The sequence below is a fragment of the Arachis duranensis genome, chromosome 8 (genome assembly GCF_000817695.3).
Source record: "Arachis duranensis cultivar V14167 chromosome 8, aradu.V14167.gnm2.J7QH, whole genome shotgun sequence".
NCBI classification, from domain to species: Eukaryota; Viridiplantae; Streptophyta; class Magnoliopsida; order Fabales; family Fabaceae; genus Arachis; species Arachis duranensis.
Genome location: NC_029779.3, coordinates 45,883,729 through 45,907,966, shown reverse-complemented (window position 1 = coordinate 45,907,966; position 24,238 = coordinate 45,883,729). Strand labels below are relative to the sequence as shown.

At 32.7% G+C, this 24,238-nt stretch overlaps 1 protein-coding gene and 2 pseudogenes across 1 annotated transcript; 1 reads left to right on the top strand and 2 right to left on the bottom strand.

The window, feature by feature from the left end:
- The first annotated feature begins 7,078 nt into the window (after positions 1-7,078).
- On the top strand, positions 7,079-10,333 carry LOC107463267 (G-type lectin S-receptor-like serine/threonine-protein kinase At4g27290; annotated as a pseudogene).
- Positions 10,334-12,787: 2,454 nt separating this feature from the next.
- LOC107463268 (G-type lectin S-receptor-like serine/threonine-protein kinase At4g27290) lies at positions 12,788-16,267 on the bottom strand (annotated as a pseudogene).
- A 2,425-nt stretch (positions 16,268-18,692) lies between these two features.
- LOC107463188 (isoleucine N-monooxygenase 2) lies at positions 18,693-22,212 on the bottom strand. The gene is made up of 3 exons (XM_016081932.3): positions 21,540-22,212; positions 20,311-20,665; positions 18,693-19,512 (listed from the first exon to the last, which is right to left on the bottom strand). The coding sequence occupies exons 1-3, from the start codon at positions 22,139-22,141 to the stop codon at positions 18,856-18,858; spliced, it is 1,614 nt and encodes a 537-aa protein (XP_015937418.1). The 5' UTR covers positions 22,142-22,212; the 3' UTR covers positions 18,693-18,855.
- Positions 22,213-24,238: the final 2,026 nt, after the last annotated feature.

Below are 24,238 nucleotides of genomic sequence, written 5' to 3'. Positions count from 1 at the left end.
CTTAGTGCTTCAATAATTCATTCACTATTCAAGATACACACATTTTATACATGGTCCCTTGAATTATAACTAATTTCCCCTAATTGATGCAATAGAGAACTTTACATAAGGGAAAGTTACTACTGACTTGCCTCTTTAGAAGGGGCGGTGGGTGCACTCAAACCTCGCAACCGAATCCTAACCGTCATTGTGTTAAACAGAGAACCCTTGTTACCGTTCGTCTTCGTCGCGGGAACAAGTGAAACCTCAAGAGAGGAATTAGGGCTTTATACGCTGCTTCGGTGACGCTCTCCTTGGAGTTGTTGGTAAGAATCTCTTGCACACTCCTCTTTATCCCTTCAAATATTTCTTCATTCCTAGCTTTCCACAGGTTTCAGCTTATGATTGCAAAGAGTTCCAAACTTCTCTGGCTCGTTGGCATCGTTGGAGACAATTTGCAACTAGAACAGAGAGGTGAGGTGGCTGGAAATCTTTTGTGAAAGAGATTCAGTGCTGACAATTTCTCACCAAGTGCTCTCCAAATCAAATTTTTTATTTTATGTAAAATTTTCAGGTTTTCATGAATTGATTTTCCAAATCCAACACTCCATTTCATATATTTTTCAGCCACCTTACACCTCTCTATGTATGAGGCAGGTTAATGACCTTTCTCTGTTATAAGAATTATTTTTATTAGACATAGATTATAGATTTAATAAAATTTTTAATATGAATATTTTATAAAATAATTAGATCTAAAATTTTTGAAAATTAATTTAAATGTTTACTATAAAAATCATTCGTAAAAGATAAAAAAAAGGGCAAATCACAAAAATAAATCAGGTGAGCAAAATTTTATAGGAATAGGCCAAATTGAAATGTGGTTCATGAATCAACAAATGCAAGTTTATATGTAGTTCGAATCAGTTAAATTCGAACTCAACTTGTACATAATTTGAAGCAACTGGATTCGAATTATACACAAACAGGCGCACACACTAATTCGAATCTACCTGATTCGAATTACACAGACATAATTCGAATCAGGGTGATTCGAATCACTCCCCAACTCGCCATGCCATTGCCAAATAATTCGAAACAGGTTGATTCGAATTATACAATGTATGGTTTGAATTAGGCTAGTTCGAATTATAAAGAACCAAAGGTTAGTGAAGAGAGTTTTGTAGTCTTGGTTCACCACAGAGGATCGATTAAGAGGAAAACACAATCTGGTGTGAAGTTCACTGATAAGGATCCTCTCAGTATTTTTATGAGGCCTACGACGAGCTATGATGACCTTCTTAATTCTGTTCTACATAAATTTGGTCTGGTAGGCGTGAAACGGGTTAAGAAGTTTTTCTGTTGCATTCCAATCTCGGTCGTGAAGTATGATTGTTTTATGATCGGGAGTGATGAGGACTTGCAGGTCATGTTTCCACGTTCTCGTCGTCTACCTCTACCCCTACCCGCCGCGTCACCCTCCTCCATGACCTGGTCGAGCCACCTCCACTCACGCTGGCTCCGTCGTGTCCCGACACGGGCTCTCCTCTCAACCCGACGCCTATCCGAAACATCATCAACGCGGTTCATCTCAGGAACTCGTCCGGCACCCCTCTGCATCGCCTCAACAGGAATAGGCACAGCTCTCGGATCACCTAGGTACATCTCTGGTGACAAGAACCTCTTCCCATGCTGACGCCACCGGTCCAAGAAGTCGTGTGAGGGACGACCCGGGTCTGCAATAACATCAAACCGGAGAACGTGATCTGCACGGCTCTCCCAATGAAGATGCCAGAACTGCAAACTGTAGGGGAACCAACGACCACCGCCTCTACCGTCCTTCAACATCAGGAAGTCGATGTTCAGGGCGGGCTGGGGGCGGGGCTATACTCCGCCGAACTGAGGTAACACTCTATCAATCTGATGCCACTCTATGACGTCAAAATATATCAATGCCGTCACACACCGCCATAACGCCGTATGACGAGGCTCCAACACCTCCGGATGCACAACCTGAAGTACGTCGGGAGAGCTATACGGCATCCAGATAAACTGCAAAAACATATCAACACTGTTTAGGCAACCCGTGATTCGAAGTATAAAAGGTTAAATAACTAAATCTAAGCGGTTAGTATACTCACATCCTTGGCCTGTAACAGGTCTATCCTCAGCCTCCACATCTGCACTAGAGGTCCCTTCTCGCTATCAGAAGAATTGTGACCTGACCACCTGCAACTCACATCGGTGTTATCACGAAAGGAAAGTATGACAAAATAGTTTAACATTTTAAGCGGACATGGAATTAAATAATTTAACTCAAAATAGAGAAGTCCGACAACAGTACCTCAAGGCCAAGGACCAGCTGAACGTATCGTACCCAGCAGGTCTAAACCCAAGAAAGCGCCAAAAGATCCAAGACTGAAGTAACTGTAACGGGCCTGCTAACTTCACCACATGTCTATTGGCCACTCGGCACATGCACCGGTACAACCACGCTAGTGCTGCCGACCCCAGCTGTAGTCACCCATCTCCTCAAGCCTAGCCACATAAGGTAGCCATCTGATGTGAATACGGTTGCCGGACTTGTCGGTAAACAGTTGAGTGCCCAACAGCATCATGATATAGGCACGAGCATAGCGCCTCACTGTCTCCTCGTTGGCTCCTGCGGGGCACTCTCCAAAAGTCTCCTGGAACCAAGTGCAGTTCATTGCGAACTTCTGAATTTGGTTCGCAGGAGGTAACACACCAAGCAACTCCTGTAACCACTCCCAGGCTTGACGGCCACCCTGGATGTATAGGTGGAAATCCGTCAGGCAACCACTGACGTAGCGTCCGTCGATGGACAACTCCAACTGGTACGCCACGTCTTGTAGTGTGATCGTGCACTCGCCGAACGGCATGTGGAACGTGTGCATCTCCGGTCGTCACCACTCGACGAACGCACTGACGAGGGGCTCATCCAATCTGAACCATCTATCGTTCAGTCTCGCAAGATGGTATAATCCTGCCATCTGCAAGTACGGAACGTACCTATCGTTGAGTACCATGCCCTGCTGCCGCCGCATGCTCGATATGCATCGCTGGGGCTGCGCATAAGATGGACCGCATAATTACAACTAATTATAAAACTACTAACGCAAACCATTAACAACATAAACCACTAGTAGAGAGCAGTAACAGAAAAAAGTAACATAAACCACTAACAAAAACCACTAGCATAAACCACTTGCAAAATTGCATGCATAAACCGTTAACATAAACCACTAACATAAACCACATGCAAAACCACTAACAAAGACCACATGCAAAACCATTGCTATAAACCACATGCAAAACCACTAACAAAAACCGCATGCAAAACTGCTAGTATAAACCACTTGCAAAAACCGCAACTCTAAACCACTAACATAAACCACAGGCAAAACCACTAACTAAACCACTTCCAATACTGATAACGTAAACCACTAACATAAATCACCACCAAAACCGCAAACAAAACCACAACCAAAATCACTAAAATAAACCACTTGCAAAACCACTCACATAAACCACATGCCAAAACCACTAAAATAAACCAGAAAAAACTAAAAAAATGAAACTACTAACCTCATCGTTGATGACCCCAGCTATATGAGCAATTCCAGTCTTTTCGGATCTCCCCCATCAGCTAGATATCCTGCTCGAGCCTTTGTCTCAGCGAATCTGTGTTGTTTTCTCTGGGATTTGGTGGGATATGAGAATGGAAAAGTGATTCGAATGAGGTGGGTTCGAACTCCTTATATAGCCGAATCCAATGTAATTCGAATCAACCCCATTCGAATTACTACTAGAGGCAAAATGTGAGTAATTTGAATCAACCAGATTCGAACTACTTGGGGATTCGTGCAAACGTGTAATTTCGAATTATGCAAAGTGTAATTCGAATAATGTAGATTCGAATTAGTGTGTGCATGTGTTTGTGTATAATTCGAATTCAACGTATTCGAATTATGTAAAAATATAGTTCGAATTAACCTGTTTCGAATTACATAGAAACGTAGTTTAGTTGATTCATGAAGCAGTTTTCTGTTTGGCTGATTCGTGTAATATTTTGCTCCCCTGACTTATTATTGTGATTTGCCCAAAAAAAATATCTTTTATATCATTAAAGAAAAAATGTACATGTGAGATGAATAAAACAATAATATAAATATTATTTTCCTAAGTTTTATGGAGTGCAATTCTTGGTTTTGGATTTGTTTGAATTTTTTGGAAAGGATCTTTTTTTAAAATAGTTTTTTATAAGATTTTTTAGATAAATAAAAATAATTTTATATTAAGATATTTTTAAAAAATATATGAACTTTAGCTTTTAAATTTTTTATATATACTAAAAAATTATTAAAAAAATATTTTTTTTAACAATTTAATAATAACTAACAAGTACTTTATCAACTTTTTGTAAGTGTGTGAAATACCTAAGTGTTGAATTGCATCTATAACAAACACATTTGTATTTTTGTCCCTTTAGAAATTGAAAGAAGCAAACAAAAATTTTTTATGCAATTTTTGTTGGAATAAAAATCAATTATTTATTATCAACGAGTATCAACGACTCTGTTTGTATTTCTTTGGTTTGATTTCCTCCAAGAATTCTGACCATTCCAAAATATGATGTTTTTTTGTTTAATTTGCCATGAATTTAAACACATATTGTTTATTTATTTATTTGTTTTATTTCTCAATCCAACTTTCTTTTTTTTTATTTCCATACTCAATCCAACATCCAATTTAAAAGTAAACACATTTGGCCGCACGTTCCTGTTGCTAGCTTGACTCTTTGTTCCTGATTACTTTGATGCTCTGTCATTTCATTATAGATAACTAGGAAAGAAATAAAAAAAGGAAGTGCAAAAAAAAAGAAGAACAATGCAAAATTGGTGTTATTCTTGTAAGTTGCTAATATAAGTGACAAAATTCAGAATTTAAGCAAGACATGAGTTAGGGACGAAATTAATAACACTTGTATGATCTCAAACAAACCTTTAAGAGCAAAGAAAAATTAAATATCAAGGCTCAAATAACGTACTCGTCACAGGACAATAATCTTACTATTATTTCAAGGCTCAAATAACTCAATTCTATTTAAATACACTAACAATATGAGATGCTCACATTTATAATTATAACATGAAAGGATAATTGCATGCTATTCCATCCCTTCATCTCAAGCAGAACATTATGTTCATCATCAACACCCTACAACATTGGAAGTTACCACTCATATAATTAAGTAGCAGAGTGTAACAAATTAGAGTACGTACCAAGAAAGAAAAGAAGTGTCATTCAGAAAGAACCACCACTCATTGTTAGCTTGGTTTTACTCCACTAGAATAATAATTATATATACATATATTATACATGAACTCACACCATTACAACAATAATACCAAGCATATTGCAGACAGAATCACAAGTAAAAAAGTAATGCTTTCCTTGACAGCATCAGATGGAGTAGTTCTGCACAATATCATCAATGCATGTTAGAATGACTTGCTAATGTCAGAATATATTAGGATCACTTAGTTTTATTAGAATTATTTAAATATTTTTTACAAATTAGCTTTCAATAAGATTGACTGACATATTATCTAATCTATTCCTGAACAATATAATATTCTAAATCTATATTATGTAATATAATTAATTTAACTCTATCTATTGCGCAGGTCTTAGTCATAATATTAAAAAGACAATATAGTATCCTAATTTAACTCAAGTTGTCGCTTAAGTATTAAAAAGAGATTTAAAAAAAATAAAAATAAATAAATATATTTTTTTAAAAAGTTAATCCAAACTTACCCTAATACCTAAATTGAAGACTTAAATAGGGAACAAATTGGTTTAAATGTGTTTTGACCTTAAGACACCAAAAAAAAAGGACGTGTTTTGACTTTTCAAGTTGGAAAATTCTGCTTTTCTGCTTCTGTCGAATTTCATGCTGATTTATTTTATTTTATTTGTCTAACAGTATGGATCTGCATCTAGTTTCTCATGCTGTATTGTTGCTTCTAATTTCGATATTATCTTTTTGTAAAGAGTATAGACTATAGACATCAACTAACTGCACAAGATCTAATTTTTTTTATTAAAAAAATCCACAATCCTTTTAATTGTTTTATTAAAATAACACATTATAACTAGAGTTTGTTCACTTAAATGTGCTTAATATTTATATTTATCTCATTGATGAATTGATAAAATTATGAAAGAATAAAAAAAAATGAAGAACTTTTATTGTATGTTAATTGATTGAATTGAATTGTAAACTATGAACGTAAAACTAAATATATATAGAACATTGGCTTATGAAAGATAAAAGCAAATAAAGATAAGATAAGAATAAATAAAGATAAAAAAGATAAAATAATAAAGACTAAAATTGTAACTGAATTTATCTATTCTGTTAGACTGAATTTGTGAGGCGCAAGACTTCTTTATTATTGTCATGGCTCATGTAGAAGAATAGTTTAATATGAATAATTGTGCATTATTTAAAGAGAAAATATGAGAAGGGAGTAACAATATCAAAATTGAGTGGCAACTCTCTGGTCATTGATGTTTCATGTAAATTCACTATATATTTCTGTCATACAAGGCGGCTAGACGGTTTAGACAGATTGGACACATAAAGAGAAAACTGATTAGGAAAGAGGGTAGACTAGTGAATAAGGACAAAGTAAGACCTGAAAAGATCTACATAAAGTGGTCAAGTGAGATTTATGTGCAAATAGTCTTGTGATAAACATGATATATGACAGGATGCAACTGTTTTGTTTGATCTATGTAGCCAACCTCCCCCATTAGGCTTTGTTGTTGTTTATTAATCTTGTTGAAATGACAGTTATAATAGATATGTTCCTAATTAACACTTTTTCTCTTTCCTAATCCTATCCGTTTACCGAGTTAAATTGACAAAGAGAGACATGTGTGGCCAATGTGTCCATTTCCATGTCTCAAATCATCTTGACTTACTATGTGTTTATGCTTTGAGACAAAATTAGCTTCCTTGCATATCATCAGTATCCAAATAATGAAGTAACTCAAAAGCTGATATTCAATGGGCATTCATTCTTTCTCAGTGATGCTTGCTTACATGCTTTACTCTTCTTCTCTTGCCATAGAACTTGATTCTGTTCATGTTTCCCAGTCCCTCAGTGATGGCATGACCTTAGTGTCACAAGGTGGAAAATTTGAACTTGGTTTCTTCAGCCCTGGTAATTCTTCACACAAGCGTTACTTGGGAATTTGGTACAAGAAAATTCCCATTCAGACAGTTGTTTGGGTTGCCAATAGGGCCAACCCCATCAATGGTTCCTTAGGAATTTTAACAATTAACAGCACAGGCAATCTTTTACTCTCAGAAAATGGCACTGAGACTACTTTTTGGAGCACAAGCACAATCTCTCAAAAACAAGCAAAGAATCCGGTATTGAAGCTCTTGGACAGTGGCAATCTTGTGTTAAGAAATGAAGGAGAATCAAATCCAAAGGCCTATTTGTGGCAAAGCTTTGATTATCCTTCAGATACATTCTTGCCAACCATGAAGTTGGGAAGGGACCTCCGAAAAGGTTTGGATTGGCGCATAACTTGTTGGAAGAGTCCAAATGATCCATCCCCTGGAGACTATTCTCTTGGTTTAGTTGTAAGGGATTATTCAGTCTATTACATGATGAATGGCACACAAAAAGTATATCGGTCTGGACCTTGGAATGGCCTTTACTTCAGTGGATTCCCAGATCTGTCCTTTACATATGTTTTTGAAGACACTTTTGTCACAAACAAGGATGAGATATCCTATAGTTATAGCACCAAGGTTGATTCTATCATTGCAAGAGCTTTAATTAGCCAAACAAGTCAATATCTTACGCAGTATTTATGGGATGGCAATCTTCAGAATTGGAAATCTTTTGGATCATCCCCTGGTGACGTGTGTGATAAATATGACCTTTGTGGAGCCTATGCTTATTGCAGTGTGGCACAATCACAGCATGTCTGCCAATGCTTTAAAGGGTTCAGTCCTAAGTCACCAGAAGCATGGAACTCAAACAACTCCTCACAAGGATGCATTCGCGACAAACCATTAAGCTGCAATGTCACAACTAGTGATGTGTTTGTCAAATATATAAGGTTGAAAGTGCCAGATACTCAGCATACTAAGCTGCATGAGAATATTAATTTAGATGAATGCAGAAATCTGTGTTTGAAGAACTGCTCTTGCATGGCTTATACCAATTCAGACATAAGAGGAGGAGGCAGTGGCTGTGCCATGTGGTTCGGCGATCTAATTGACATCAAACTGTTTCAAAATGGTGGACAATATCTATACATCCGAATGCCTGCTTTTGAGTCAGGTAAGGGACAAAACTTCATTTTGCTTTATAGCTTCTTCTTCCATTCTTATTATTATATCTTTCATTTTGTTTACATATTTGATGAATTTCAACCATGAAGGACTTCAACATCGGAACAAGCAAAAAGTGATAATTGCTAGCACCATTGCTGCATCTTGTGCAACACTTCTACTTTGTGTTTATGTTATATACAGACTCCGAAGGAACAATATTGGTAACTACTTTCTTTTCAATCCTATATTCCTATTATCTCTAAATGGCAGCAAATTTCTATATAAGTTTTTAAATTGGAAATTTGTTGAAATACTGCTAATTATCAAGAACTACAGTATTCCGAAATTCCTTTTGTTTAGAAATATAATAACAATATCTGAATGGATTTTACATTTCTTTGCGTTCCTAGAAAAATCAAAGATAGAAGGATATATGGAAGCGTACGTAAATGATGCAGATCTACCACTGTTTGATCTACTAACAATTACTACTGCCACCCAAAAGTTCTCGTTGAATAACAAGATTGGACAAGGTGGTTTTGAACCTGTTTATAAGGTAATTCAATCTTTGAATACTTACTAGCTTGAGCCTTGAACAAGTAGAGAACATTTAACATTGTAAATATCATGATCTACTTATAAAAATGTAATTGGACAGGGAAGATTAACAGATGGACTTGAAGTTGCTGTGAAGAGACTCTCAAATAGCTCTACACAAGGAATGACTGAATTCATAACTGAAGTAAAGCTGATTGCAAAACTTCAACACTGTAATCTAGTAAAACTTCTTGGTTGCTGCATTCAACGAGAAGAAATTTTGTTAGTTTATGAATATGTGGCTAATGGTAGCCTGGACACCTTCATCTTCGGTACGTAATGTCAAGAAAACACAGCTTATGAAACTTGAATATCTGATCATTTGATAACAGATTTGTTTTCTTTGAAAATAGATCAAACAAAAAGTAAGTTGTTGGATTGGCCTCAACGCTTGGGCATAATATTTGGACTTACTAGGGGACTCTTATATCTTCATCAAGATTCAAGATTGAGGATTATCCATAGAGATCTCAAAGCAAGTAACGTTTTACTTGATGACAAATTAAACCCAAAAATATCAGATTTTGGAATGGCCAGGACTTTTGGAGGAGATCAAACTGAAGGGAACACAAATAGAGTTGTTGGGACTTAGTGAGTATCTCTTTCTAATTTCATAACATTTTATTTATTTATCTTTTCTCAACTTAATCATTGTTTTAATGCTTTCATACAGTGGATACATGGCACCAGAGTATGCTATCGATGGATTGTATTCTATAAAATCGGATGTCTTTAGCTTTGGCATACTTATGATGGAGATTATATGTGGGACCAAAAATAGAGCTCTTTGCCATAAATCAGACTCTCAATCTCATTGGTTATGTAAGCACTAAGATAATTGTTATATTTCTCAAATGTGCAATAAATTTTCTGAAGGTTTTCATGTTTGTGATGTAGGCTTGGAGGGTATGGAAAGAGGAGAAGGCTTTGGAGTTGATAGATTCAAGCATAAAGGAGTCATGTGTAATCTCAGAAGCATTGCGATGCATCCATGTGAGTCTGTTGTGTGTACAACAATATCCTGAAGATAGGCCTACAATGGCTTCTGTGCTTCTCATGTTAGCAAGTGAGATGGATTTAGTTGACCCTAAAGAACCTGGCTTCTTTCCCAAGAGGGTCTCTATCGAAGCGAATTCGCAGCCACATGAATGTGAAGTATCTACAAATGATGAATTAACCGTTACCTCATTAGATGGCCGGTGAAATCAATGAGTCTGCTGCACATATCACATGAACTCATGGTTAGACATTTTCCATTGCTGGACTAGTTTTAGTAACTGAATATTTGAAACAACTGTTTATCCTGTTGCACAATATGATAATCGTTACAGCTACAAACATGTGTTTTTTACTCTATTGTTGTTTAGAGTATTTTCCCTTCTCTATATGTAGTTTCACAAAACATCTAATAATTTTATCATGAATTTTAGAATAAGAAATAATGATTCCCTTTCATAATATTTGTATATAATTGATATTGAATTGTACTTTCGGCCTCAGAATCCTCATTCCTCACTGCTAGATTATACACTAGGTAGTGTTCTAGATATTGATTTTTCCTTCTCTCTTAAAAAGGCTTAGATCATCTCTTCCTTAAATTCTAAATTTTCTCACTTATATTAGCAACGTACAACACCACCAATATTTGCATTTCGCATTCGTTTTGCACTTGGTATTTCTTTTTTTCCTAGTTATATATGATGTAATCAGAAAGCATAGAAAAGTAATGAGGGACAAAGAGTCGAGATAGCAACAGTAACGTGCGCCAAATGTTTACTTTGAAATTGGATGTTGGACTCAGTAGTCAGTATGGAAAGAAAAATAAATAATATGTGCTTAAATAAAATATTAACTATTTAACTAATATATGTATTTTGGGAACAAATTACATTTTTATATTGTATTACATAATTTGTTTATAGTGTAAAGTAAACAAAAAAGGTATAGCATGTCCCATTTACACTAAAAATAACAATTTTTTTACTTACCTTAACATTGTAATTTTTGGTGTTTTTCAAAATTGTGGAAGTACACAAATCAGAGGGTCCGATTTCTGTACCTGAAATTTTTTAATTTCTTTTTAACACAAATCGGATGGTCCGATTTATGTACCTCTCACAAATCGGACAGTCCGATTTGTGTACCTCTAGAAATCGGATGGTCCAATTTCTGTACTTCTAATAAATCGGACGGTCTGATTTCTGCTTTTCTAATTAAACGATTCCACATTTGAGTATAACACCCCAATAATCCACATTTAAAAAAATATCACTACCACTCCAATATTAAAAATAAAAAATTCATTATATATCAGTCAACAAATTAACCACGTGTATAGAATACATATTAAAATATAAAATAATATTAAAATTAAACTAAATAATACATGTATTTATATACAAACACATAATGACTAATTTGATAATTTTTTGATATATACATAATATTTTTGTATAATTTAATAGTTTCAATAATATACCAACTAACATATGTTCAAATGTGTTAATGAGCTAAGAATTTTTTATGAAGTATCAAAAGTAAACTACAAAATTTTCTTGTCCTACAAATAAACCATTGTACATTTCATGTAAATAGCATTTGATATTTATTCTTTAGTTATTTTAGTAAATTCTAACATGGTATTAGAAGTATAGTATCTTCTTTGAATTTTTTTTCCGCTCCAAATTCTTTTATAAAAATATTTTTACTTTTCTTTCTTAGTTTTCAATTACAACAATAAACCTTATGTATGCATTCTAAGCTCCTACGGTTTTGTTTGCAGTCCGAGTTTTGGCAGTTCCTTCTGCATCACGTTTCTTAAGGTTTTGCTGCTCCAAATGCATTCCGAGTTTCTGCAGTTTTCTCTACACCCAAGTTCTTGTAGTTTTGTCCGCACTCTAAATTCCTGTAGTTCTGTCTGCATCATGAGCTCGCAATAATTCAAAAATTTTTATAATTTTGTTTTACACTATTTTGGTTTTTTTATTCCGTTTTTTTTAATAAGTTACAAATTCAAATTGCCACATGATTTTGAAGGAAGATGTTAAAATATATTTAAAATATTATATATGAATATACAAAAATATTATGTGTACCCAAATTCAGTCATTATATATTTATATATAAATACATATGTTGTTTAACTCATTTTTATTGTTTATTTTATATTCTAATATGTATTTTATACTAACGCTAATTTTAATGTATATCTAGCATAATTGATTAATATAATATCTAGGTATATCTCGTATTGATTTTATATTTATTTTAGTTTGATATTATATGATTAAATTATATTTTCTGTCGATAAATAAACACCCCTGATTATACATTTCGTATTTTCATGAAAGATCTTCAAATTGGTTCTCAATTTTTTTAATTAAATTCGTCTACCGAAAATTTGAAGTTAGTCATGTTAGTTTTTCTGTCTCTTTTATTATTCATGGTGTCAAAGTTTATTGATATGACAGGTTAAGTGATATCACATCATACATACCTCACCGTCCTAATTGTCTATTAATATAATAACTTTATGAAATTATATCAAAACAACCTCAAATTAAGAGATCTAATTGCATAAATTTATCATGTTAGTAGCTAATTAGGATTAAGAAGTATGAAGTATCTGATATAGTGAGTGTGATATCACTTAACATGTCATATCAGTAAATTTTAATACCATCAGCAACAAAAATAATAGAAAATAATGAAATGACTGATGTGACTAACTTAATCTTTGAAAGATGAATTCTATTAAAATAAATTTTTGGGACTACTTTGGAGAACAAATGATCTTTTAAAGACGATTTTAACCATTTACTCTTTGATATTTATTCTTGAATTAGTGTCATAAATTCTAACATGATGAATTATAGAAATCCTTATATCTAAGTAGCCCAAATGGTCATCCTATTGCAGAGCAAGATTGACATCTGCGCAATGTGCTCTTCAGTTGAAAAGTTATTTGCAATTAAAGTACACAACACCAAAGCAGAACCTAGAAGAATGAACTAATCTATGAAAGCCAAATTGTAAGAAAACGATACACTCATGCAATGAGTGTAGCTAACAAAGTGATTTCACCGACCATCTAATGAGGTAACAGTCAATTCATCATTTAAAGTGATGATGTTATGTTGATCTGAGTGTGAACTCACTTCAGTGGGGAGCTTGCAAGAAAAGAAGCCAGGCTCTTTAGGCTCAACTAAATCCATCTTACTTCCCAACATGACGAGTACTGAGGCCATTGTAGGCCGATCTTCGGGGTGTTGTTGCACACATAACAGACTAACATGGATGCACCGCAATACTTCTGGGATCACACATGACTCCTTTATGTTTGGATCGATCAGCTCCAAAGATCTGTCCTCTTTCCAAAGCATCCAAGCCTAGATCATATAAGATGAAAAAACACTTCAGAATATTTGGAACATCTTTGTTAAATAAAACAACTATTTGAGTGCTTGCTTACATAGCCAACAAGATTAAGAGTCTCATTTGCATGACAAAGCGCTCTATTTCTGTTCCCACTTATAATCTCCATCAATATTATGCCAAAGCTGAAGACATCAGATTTTACTGCCAATAACTCTATTTGTGTTTCCATGAGTCTGATCAACTCCAAAAGCTCTAGCAATTCCAAAATCTGATATTTTAGGATTTAAATTATCATCAAGTAAAACGTTACTTAATTTGAGATCTCTGTGGATAATTCTCAATCTTGAATCATGGTGTAAATATAGAAGTCCCCTAGCAACTCCAAATATTATGAGGAAGCGTTGAGGCCACTCCAGCAACTTGCTTTTCATTCTATCTATGTTTAGGAAAACAAATTTGTTATTTAATAATGAATAGTTAAGCAGTTATCTTATAAAGATAGTAAGAAAATAAAATGAAATAAAATAAGGGAGAGGGAGGGAGAGAAAATGCCAAATTTAGGCCTAATCTAAGTTTTCTTGAATCACTTACCAAAAATGAAGTTGTCTAGGCTGCCATTAACCATGTATTCATAAACTAACAACTTTTCTTGTCCTCCAATGCAGCAACCAAGAAGTTTTACTAAATTTCGATGCTGAAGCTTTGCAATAAGCTTTACTTCAGTTAGAAATTCCGTCATTCCTTGGCCAGAACTGTGTGAAAGTCTCTTGACAGCAATTTCTTGCCCATCTGCTAATTTCCCCTGATTTATCGTATTTATGTAAGTAGATGTTGTTAATAATGTCAAATTCCTCTACTTGTTTGTTTGCAACCAACTATTCATAGACCGAATTACCTTATATACAGTTCCAAAACCACCTTGTCCAATCTTGTTATTCAGCGAGAAGTTATCAGTGGCATTACTAATCATTAGTAGATCAAACATTGGTAGATCCGTGTCATTTACATATCCTTCAAAGTATTCTGCTTTTGACTTTTCTGGGAAGCAAGAGAAAGAAAAGATATACAGCAATATTATTAACTTAAAAATTATAAGTTTTAAGATAATCAGCAACATTTTCTTTTTTTTTTCTGCTTTTTTTGGTTTACTGGGTTTGTGGGGAGGACATGGAGGATTACATGCAAGAGAGGGAGTCGGAAAATCTATATAGTGATTTCACTTTCTTCAATCTCAAGCTGCTAAAGCTCTAGATTGACCTCAAATTCATTGGCATCATTACACCAAGATTGTTTTCTGAGAACTAGCTATATTCAAACAAAATTTCAATTCAGCAATAGAATACATATATAGAAAGAGTTGGCTTTTGGAGATAATGTGAGAGAAAAGAAAGTAGTTACCAGCAATGTTCCGTCGGACTTTGTATATGACATAACAAAGTAGAAGCATCCCACAAGTTGCAGCAATGGTAGCAGAAATGATCACTTTTTTCTTATGTGATCTTGAAATTTCTTCATGGTTGAAATTCATGGCACATAAAACACAGTTAAATCCCAAATGAAAGTGTAATTTTGAGCTTTGTAGAATGTGAAGCAACCTGAAATGAGAAATGCAACTTCATTCCATACCTAGCTCAGAAGCAGGCATTCTGATATATAGACTTTGTTCCCCGCCTTGAAGCAGTTTTAGGTCGATCAGATCACCAAACCACATGACACATCCTCTGCCCCCTTCTCTTATGTCAGAATTAGCATAAGCCATACAAGAGCAATTCTTCAAGCACAAAACTTCACAGTCCTCTAAAGTGATATTCTCAATCAACCTGGTGTGTTGAGTATCAGGTTCTTTGAAGCCGGTATATTTGAGAAAACCATCACTGCTTGTGACATTGCAACTTAGTGGTTCATTGCGGACACATCCTTGAGTCCAGATGGATAAGTTCCATGCTTTTGGTGACTTTGGACTGAACCCTTTCAAACATTGGCACACATGTGTGTCTGCTGCACTGCAATAACCAAAGGCTCCACAGCAGCCATAATAATCACACACATCAGCTGGAAGTGATCCAAAAAGTTTCCAATGCTGAACTTTGTCATCCCAGAGGTATTGAGTAAGAACATGTTCGCTTGTTTGGTTTATTACAACTCTTGTGATGATAGAATCAATCTTGGTGCTAAAGCTGTAGAATATCTCATCCTTGTTGGTGACATAACTGAGTTCATAAATATACTCATACTTCATATTTGGGACTCCCCCAAAGTATAGGCCATTCCAAGGTCCAATCCGAGAGAACTTTTTCGTTCCATTCATAATGGAAAACTCAGGATAATCACTTAGTACTAAACCATAAGAAAGGTCTCCAGGGGATGGATCATCTGGACTCTTCCAACAAGTTACTCGCCAATCAAAACCATTTTGCAGGTCCCTTCCTGTCTTCATCCCCGGCAATTGTGTATCGCATGGATAGTCGAAGCTTTGCCACAGATAGGCCTTTGGATTTGAATCTCCATCATTTCTTAGCACAAGATTTCCACCGTCCAAGAGCTCTAACACTGGATTCTTTGCTTGTTTTTGAGAGGCTGTGTTCCAAATAATAGTTTCATTTTCTTTGAGCACAAGATTGCCTGTGCTGTTCAATGTTAATATTCCCGAGGAACCATTAATGGGGTTAGCCCGATTGGCAACCCAAACAACTGTCTGAACTGGGATTTTCTTGTACCAAATCCCCAAGTAACGGTTCTGTGATTTACCAGGGCTGAAGAAACCGAGTTCAAAGGTTCCACCTTGAGACACTAAGGTCATGCCATCACTGAGGGACTTGGAAACATGAATATAATCAAGTTCTATGGCAAGGGAAGAAGAAAGTATGTAAGCAAGAATCACTATGAAAGAAAGAATGGCCATTGCATAACAGCTTCTGAGGTACTTTACTGTTTGACTTTGGATATTGATGATATGAAACAAAGCTAAATGTCTCAATCTTAAATAAGAATTTTATTTATTTATTTATTTTAAATTCTCAGTCCAACTTTCAACTTAAAAGTAAACACATATGTGGCACGTCCCTATTGCTACCTTGACTTTTGTTGCTCATGACTTTTCTAATGCAATGATTAAAGGGTAGATAACTAGGAACCATCCAAAGAATATTTGTAGTCTACTCAGTGTAAATATCTTTATATGATTTAAAGCAATTTGAATAAATATAGTATAATCATCTTATTGAGTATCTGGCTAAAATAAATTTAAGAATGATAATATCTGTTTATGTATTTTCACAAAAAAATTTGCATATAAATTCATTATAATTATTGTGTACGTTGATAATTTAAATATTATTGGAACCCTGAAGAGATCCAACAATTATAAAATCTCTAAAACAAGAGATTAAGATGAAAGATCTTGGAAAGACTAAATTTTGTCTTGACCTGTAGATCGAGTATACAAAAAATGAGATCTTTATTCATCAAATAACATACACAGAAAGATCTTGAAGAGATTTTATATGGATAAGTTACATCCATTAAATACCCCAATTATCGTAAAATCTTTTGATGTGAAAAAGGATCCATTCTGTCCTAAAGAAGAAAATAAAGATATCCTTAGTCTTGAAGTACCATATCTTTGTGCTATTGGAGCACTAATGTATCTTGCTAATAATACACGACCTGGCATATCATTTGCGGTAAATTTACTAGTAATGTATAGTTCCTCTCCAACCACAATACATTGGAATGGAATCAAACAAATCTTTCAATATTTTCATGGAACTGTTGATATATGATTGTTTTATTCATATGAAATTAAGTCACAATTAGTTAGCTATGTAGATGCGGGATATTTGTTTGATCCACACAAAGAAAGATCTCAAACAGGATACCTATTCACATATGATAATACAGTTATATCATGGAGGTCTACAAAACAGACGAGAGCAACAACCTCTTCTAATCATGCTGAAATACTAGCAATACATGAAGCTAGTCGCGAGTGTTTTTGGCTCAAGAGTTTGATCCAATATATTCTGTCATCATGTGGACTAATTGATCATAAGATAGCTCCAACTGTCCTGTTTGAAGATAATACAGCATGCATTGCTCAACTTAAGGGTGAATAAATCAAAGGTGATAGAACAAAACATATTTCTCCCAATTTTTTTTTCACTCACGATCTTCAAAATCAAGAAACAATTAATGTCCAAATCCAATAGATCCAGTTAAGCGATAATCTGACAGATTTATTTACAAAGTCATTTCCAAAATCCTTCTTTAAAAGATTGGTACATCAGATTGGGATGCGCCGATTTCGAGATATTAAATAATGGTGACAAGGGGGAGGCTGTTCTTTTTTTTTTCTTGATCAGGTTTTTTTTCTATTGGATTTTTTTTACAAGGTTTTTAATGAGGTAATCCCCATCACAAAGGATTTTGTACTCTTTTTTCTTTACTAAAATTTTTTTTCATTGGATATTGAATTTTTTTTAGTAAGATTTTAACGAGATATAATCCTAAATAGACATTCAAAGGGGAGTGTTGTGATAAGATCAAAATAGATGTCTATTAATATAGGTGGTTGATTTTGTTTTCAATACTGAATGACTCAAGTTCTCAAAACAAACCAAAGTTAATGAAGTTGAAATTGTAAATTTCACACACTTATAAATAGTAAAGCAATTTGAAAAACAATATATACTACAATAATACATGAAATTCTCTTTCTTTTTTATTTCTTTATGTGAATTCTTAAGTTGTAATATATATAATATTAGTAAATATATAAATTATTTCTATTATTATAATGAAATAATTATATTAGTAAATATTAATATTAAATTTTTTTATTTATATTTTTTATTTTATATTTATTATATCTTATTTATTTATTTATTTTACAACAAAAAATAAAAATATTTCAAGAATTTACTATTACATAAAAAATTGGATCCCTTTATTGGAAATTAAAAATTAGAAACTGCAATTTGTTTGCTGTCTTGGCAACACATCATTTCACTCCCCAAAGCTAGTTTAACATATGTTTTACATGATTACTCTCTTTAATTAATTAAAATTCAACTACAGTCAGTTAATTTTACGTAAAGTTGATAGTTAAAAATCGTTAAATAATTTAAGAGTTTTGTTAGGGAGCCAATGACTTATTTATACAATGTATATACAATGAACTATATGAGTTACAAAATGAACATCACCTATAATATTTAGAATAATCATCCGAGTACGGATAATAAACATCTCATGTCATAAAACCACTCATCCTAAAAGCTTAAGCTGATTTTAGAGTTTACTAAGGATCAAATTTTTTACCTTTCAAATCTAAAACTCTAATATCATATCCATTGTACGCATTGTACAAATATTCCATTGGATCCCCATACTTTTCTATAATTTAATAAATTTGACTAAATTATTAACTAACGATTTTTGTCTATCAATTTTACATAAAATTAATTGCACATGAATTTTCACCAATTAACAATCAAATATTTAAATTAAATAATAGCTTAAGAAATTTCATAAGCCTCGGCTGGCAACCGCGGCGTTGCAAGTGCCACGAGTGGCTTTGCTTTTATGGTACCTCCTTCTATTTCGGAGAGGTCAATAGTTGTCTCATTGGGTGGCACACTCCAATTGAAGCCATGTAACATCCTAGCAAACAACATAATCGTCATGGTAGAACCAAGATTGATCCCGGGACATGCACGTCTTCCGGTGCTAAACGTAATCAACTTCAAACTCGGTTCATTTAAACTCAAATTCTTAAACCCATCAATATTATTGTTATCTTTTTCTAAATGACGTTCGGGTTGAAACCTCAATGGGTCTTTCCATATTCTTGGATTTTGTCCGATTCCTTGCCGTCTTAGAACGATGTGGCTACCCTTTGGAATGAAGTAGGTATTGTTGGCAACAAATGTGTCTTCCATGGAAACATGGGTGGCGTTGATGTCATCAATAGGGTGGAGGCGAAATACTTCTCTTGCGCATGCTTTCACGTACTTGAGTTTTGGAATGTCTGATTCTTGTACTTGTCTTTTCTTGCCAACCACGCTATCTAATTCCTCCGTCGCCTTTTCAAGCATCTCCGGCTGATTTAGCATCTCGGCGAGTCCCCATTCAAATGCATTTGATGGATTGTCCACGGTTGCAATCATCATATCCTGCAAATTTTCATTTATTAAAAGAAAAATATAGATAGAGAATGAGAATACTAAACAAAACAATGTGAATAATGGATATACTTTATGTTTAATTCAATAGGTATACAGATGATTATGTTCATTATTTTTAATTGAATGATTATTTATTTTGATTCAATTTACTCATATATAGTTAACAATGACTGGATATTCAATATATTATAGGTGTGTAGATAATTATCCTAATGTTAAGATTTAAGAGATAATTTCGAGTGGAGTATTTTTTTATTTTATTGGATCAATTCTAAAATTTATTCGTCACATTATTTACAAAAATCATTGTCTACCTAATAAAACCGTTTATTAAATACTCTATAAAAGATATATGATTAAACAAGAAACAAATTTTCTCAATTTTTTTAAAACTATTTGATAAAGTATGATCTTCTATCTTAAAGTAAAATAATTAATGATTTTTTTCTCACTATAATTTAAATATATTTATATATTTAAATAAATTTTTAAAAAATTAATTTAAAAATTAATTTAACTATTTATGTAAAATTCTTTAACAAGTATATGAAAGTTATTTTTTTTTTAGTAAAAAGCAGAACTCTTGTTTTATCTATGAATTAAAAATGACCTTCATATACTCATCCTTGCATTCAATATGTAATTTTAAAACCCTTAATTGATATATAACTTATTCTCTTAACTTGAATATCAACCTTTAATAATGTTCATTAAAAAATGTATAACTTATACACTGAAAAGTTAAAGGTATAATACAATATACAAAAATAGAGTATAAAGTGTTACCATAATTTGAGACTTAATTTCATCAAGAGTCAAAAGTGGACTGTCATTTGCATCTTTCAATGAGATTAAAACATCAAGCAAGTCCTCTTCACATGTCCTTTTACCATTCTTCCATTGCTGAACCCTATCTTCAATTAAGGGATCATGATACTTCATTATCAACTTAGTGGCCTTCTTCAAGTTCTTCTTATGACCATCCAAGTCAAGCCCTCTTAAGCATGCAACGTAATCAGAGACAGAGAATGCAAAGAGGTATCTCAAAACAATGAAAATTGCATCAATATGTTCCACCTCCTCAAATCCGGGTCCTCCATCTTCTGTTCCTTTACCAAAGTGCCTTGCATTGAAAACCAACCTGTTGGAATATTAATAATACAATTCAATGCGTGTGAAGAATAAGTTAAAAAAAATTCTCAAAATATTATAAATTCTTTATTATTATTAGAGTTTAATTTTAATGCACTGATATGCACGGTAAAATATTTTACACAATCATACAATTGCATCCATTTTTTTGAATGATTATTCATGCCGTTCATGTGAAAATGCAATCAATAGAAAAGAGATAATTATTTTTATTGATATAATATTATATAATTGAATACACGTATAAAATTATTTTACATTTACAGTGAATCAAAATTAAATTAAATTCTTATTATTAAGACCTAATGTTTATTTCAATTTTCTAATTTTTTTTGGATAAAATGTAGAAACACTAAAGATAAAATATTACAAAAAAAAAGTTATATTTCTATATATATATGCATTTTTATAATATTTTGGTTAACAAAAAAATGAACAAACTTCTTTTCTAAAACAGATAAAAAATTTTCTGTTGCTATATTTGTCTCACTTTTAAAATAATTTTTTTATCTTCTAATATATTATGGAAAAGTATACGTTACTAAGAGAGAGTCTGCCAACTATTACCAACACGTGATAAATTAGGATTAAACCATGATTAACTTAGATGTGGCTTTATTTAGTAGATGGGCTTCATGTCCAGCCCAACTCAAGTTGGCAGATTTTGACAGATAAAAAGTTAGTAACATAGCACTGCTGATATATTATTCCTGTATGTCCTTCGTCGAATATAATCATATCAGATAATCGACATGTACATTATACACATGTGGTTTAAGCGGAATCAAATAATAATAAAGAATTGTCTTAAGACCAAGCATGAATATCTAACTTTAATTAGTAAATATTATTTTAATTCTCACCTTCTAATGATGTTCCCTGAATAATGTCGTGCAACAATCCTCGCATCAACAAGGCCGCCGCCATTCTTATTGCATTGATTGTAAACATAGCGAACGATGTTGTCGGCTTCCTCCACCCTCTTGTCTTGTAGCCATTGAAGTCTTCTTGGAGAGACCAATTCATTGGCCATGACTCTCTTCATTTTCTTCCATTGTTCTCCATAGGGCACTACTATTGTACTCAAGTACCCAAACGAGACATGTTCACTAGACCAATTCGTAGGCCTGGACGCGAAAATTGAATCTTGTTTTGTCAATAATTCGCGAGCAATTTCAGGGCTAGTAATCGGAATGACATGAATGTTACCTAGTCGAATGCATGCGATTTCGGTGTTTAGGTCACTCATGATCCTATGTATCCATGTAGATGTTGGTTTGTTTGCTAGCATTTCAGGTAGGTTACCAATTATAGGCCATGGTTTTGGTCCCGGAGGGAGTGATGTAGTTTGTTTGCATTTTGAAGTTATTTGGTGTTTGAGGAATTTGAGAAATGGTGTGATGAATCCAACAAGTAAGAGAAGGAGATACCAAAATAGTAGAGAGCTAATAAGAGAAGATTCCATGGCTTGGAAGTGATCAAGTGATGATGAAGTACAATTTTAGGTTTAAGCTAAGATATGTATGTGTATGTGACTATTAGGGTTTAGTTTGATGTGTTGATTGGTGTAGTGCATGTCTTTCTTCATTTATAGATGCAAGATATGATATCATGTGGATGGAGTTCAACCTAGTTAATAACTAGAATGTTTCATGTATGCTTGAAACTTGAAAGCGATGGAGTAAATTATATTATGAACAAGTTTGCATGCAATTAACACGTGAGTGATTAATAACACGTGAGATTATCTACAAGAATATATTATGACTATTCACTAATATTTTTTAATAATTAAAATTTAACACGTATAATCGATTAAATCGTGTTAATATTTATTAAAATTAGGCTAGGTAAATTAATTTGACCGTAAAAATGGTAAATTAAATTTTAAATTGGTCTAAATTAATAATATTTTTTATAAAAAATAACTACAATACTCCTATTACAGAAAATGACTAAAATATTTTTATTATATATATTAATTTTAAAAATCCACCCGTATCAACGTTTTTTTTTCCTTATTATGATTTACACGTATCAAGTATATACATGAAAATAATTGACTAAACGGTAAACACACACGCGAAATGGGCTAACAACTTTGGACTAGTTAATCTTTAATTTTTTAAATGTTAGATGTAATTGTCTTTAATAAAATAAATAAACAAATTTAATTAGTTCTTATCTCTTAAAATTTTCTAAAAAAAGAAAATAGAGGCTCTGACTCTTAGATAGATGTATGTGACTTAATTAGTAGTTGATAATGTTTGAATCATGTGTTAGGATATAGTGCTTTTCCCTTGTGGTTTTGCTCTAAGACTGTTATTTGTCTCCGTTTGTCTTTGGAGAATATTAAGATATCTTTTTTTCGGTGTCTAATTTATTTTTTATAATTAGATTTAAATATTTAAATTTTATTAATTTTCATATTTTTAAATTAAATATTAATCATTTAATTTTTTAATAATTAAACACCAAATTTTAGGTATCATAACAAATATCACTAATGTTTCTGCAATGCATGTGAAGGAGGAATAATAGAGACAGATTAACATACAAATTAAACCATACAACACATGAGATTGGTTCCCATGTTTATGTCATAATATGGATCTAATTATTAGTGACAGGTTTCAATTTTGTGAATGAGGAATAGTGACAAGTGTCCATTTACAGAATTTTAAATTTAATACTTTTTTATCTTTAATAAATTTTTATTATTCTTCAAATTTTTTAGAATTATTTTTGTTAGGTGAATTGGTCTTTCTGTTATTTTGGATAGGAACAATTTTATTTTATAATAATATTTTTTAATTAAAATTTAATTATGTTATGATAAAATTTGTTAAAAATTTATTTGTTTAATATAAATATTGAAAATTTTATTAAAAACGATAGAAAATTTAATTTAGCATATTAGAGTAGTTATCAAAATTCTTTAGAACAAAATTTGTTAGAAATAAAAATATTCAATCTAAAATTTATTGGAAACTAATTTTAGTATTTACTTTATATATCATTTGAAAGAATTGTTTTAAACACAAAAATTAATCTAAATTTGATGTGGCCTTTATATATCTTTAATTATTTGTTTACTAAAATAGACCCTGATCGATGATATTGTGATCGATTTGAGGAGTTTCAATTTGATCTTCCTTCTCTAAAAGATCTGTCACGACCTTTTTCTTGCACCTCTATTGTTATATTAAAACTTAGTTTGTGTAAAATTAAGTTTAACCGATTCAAATGATGATCCAAATTAGATTATTGCTGATCAGATAATTAGAATTTTAGTCTGACCCACCGAATCAAACCAAATTTGATAACTATGCTTTTATTTTTTAGACTATTACCCCCTCTTTATTATCACATGTAAATATAGTAAACAGTTGAATGAAAAAATAATAATAATAAAAAAAGCAATCATGTTCTCAATAGTTTTTCATTTTCCAATTTTCATTTAAATTTGATTCTCATCATGTGAGAAATTGGGAAAAAGGTTAATTTGCCCCACCTCGATTATTGATTTACTATTGATTAATTATAAGTGGTTTGATGACTA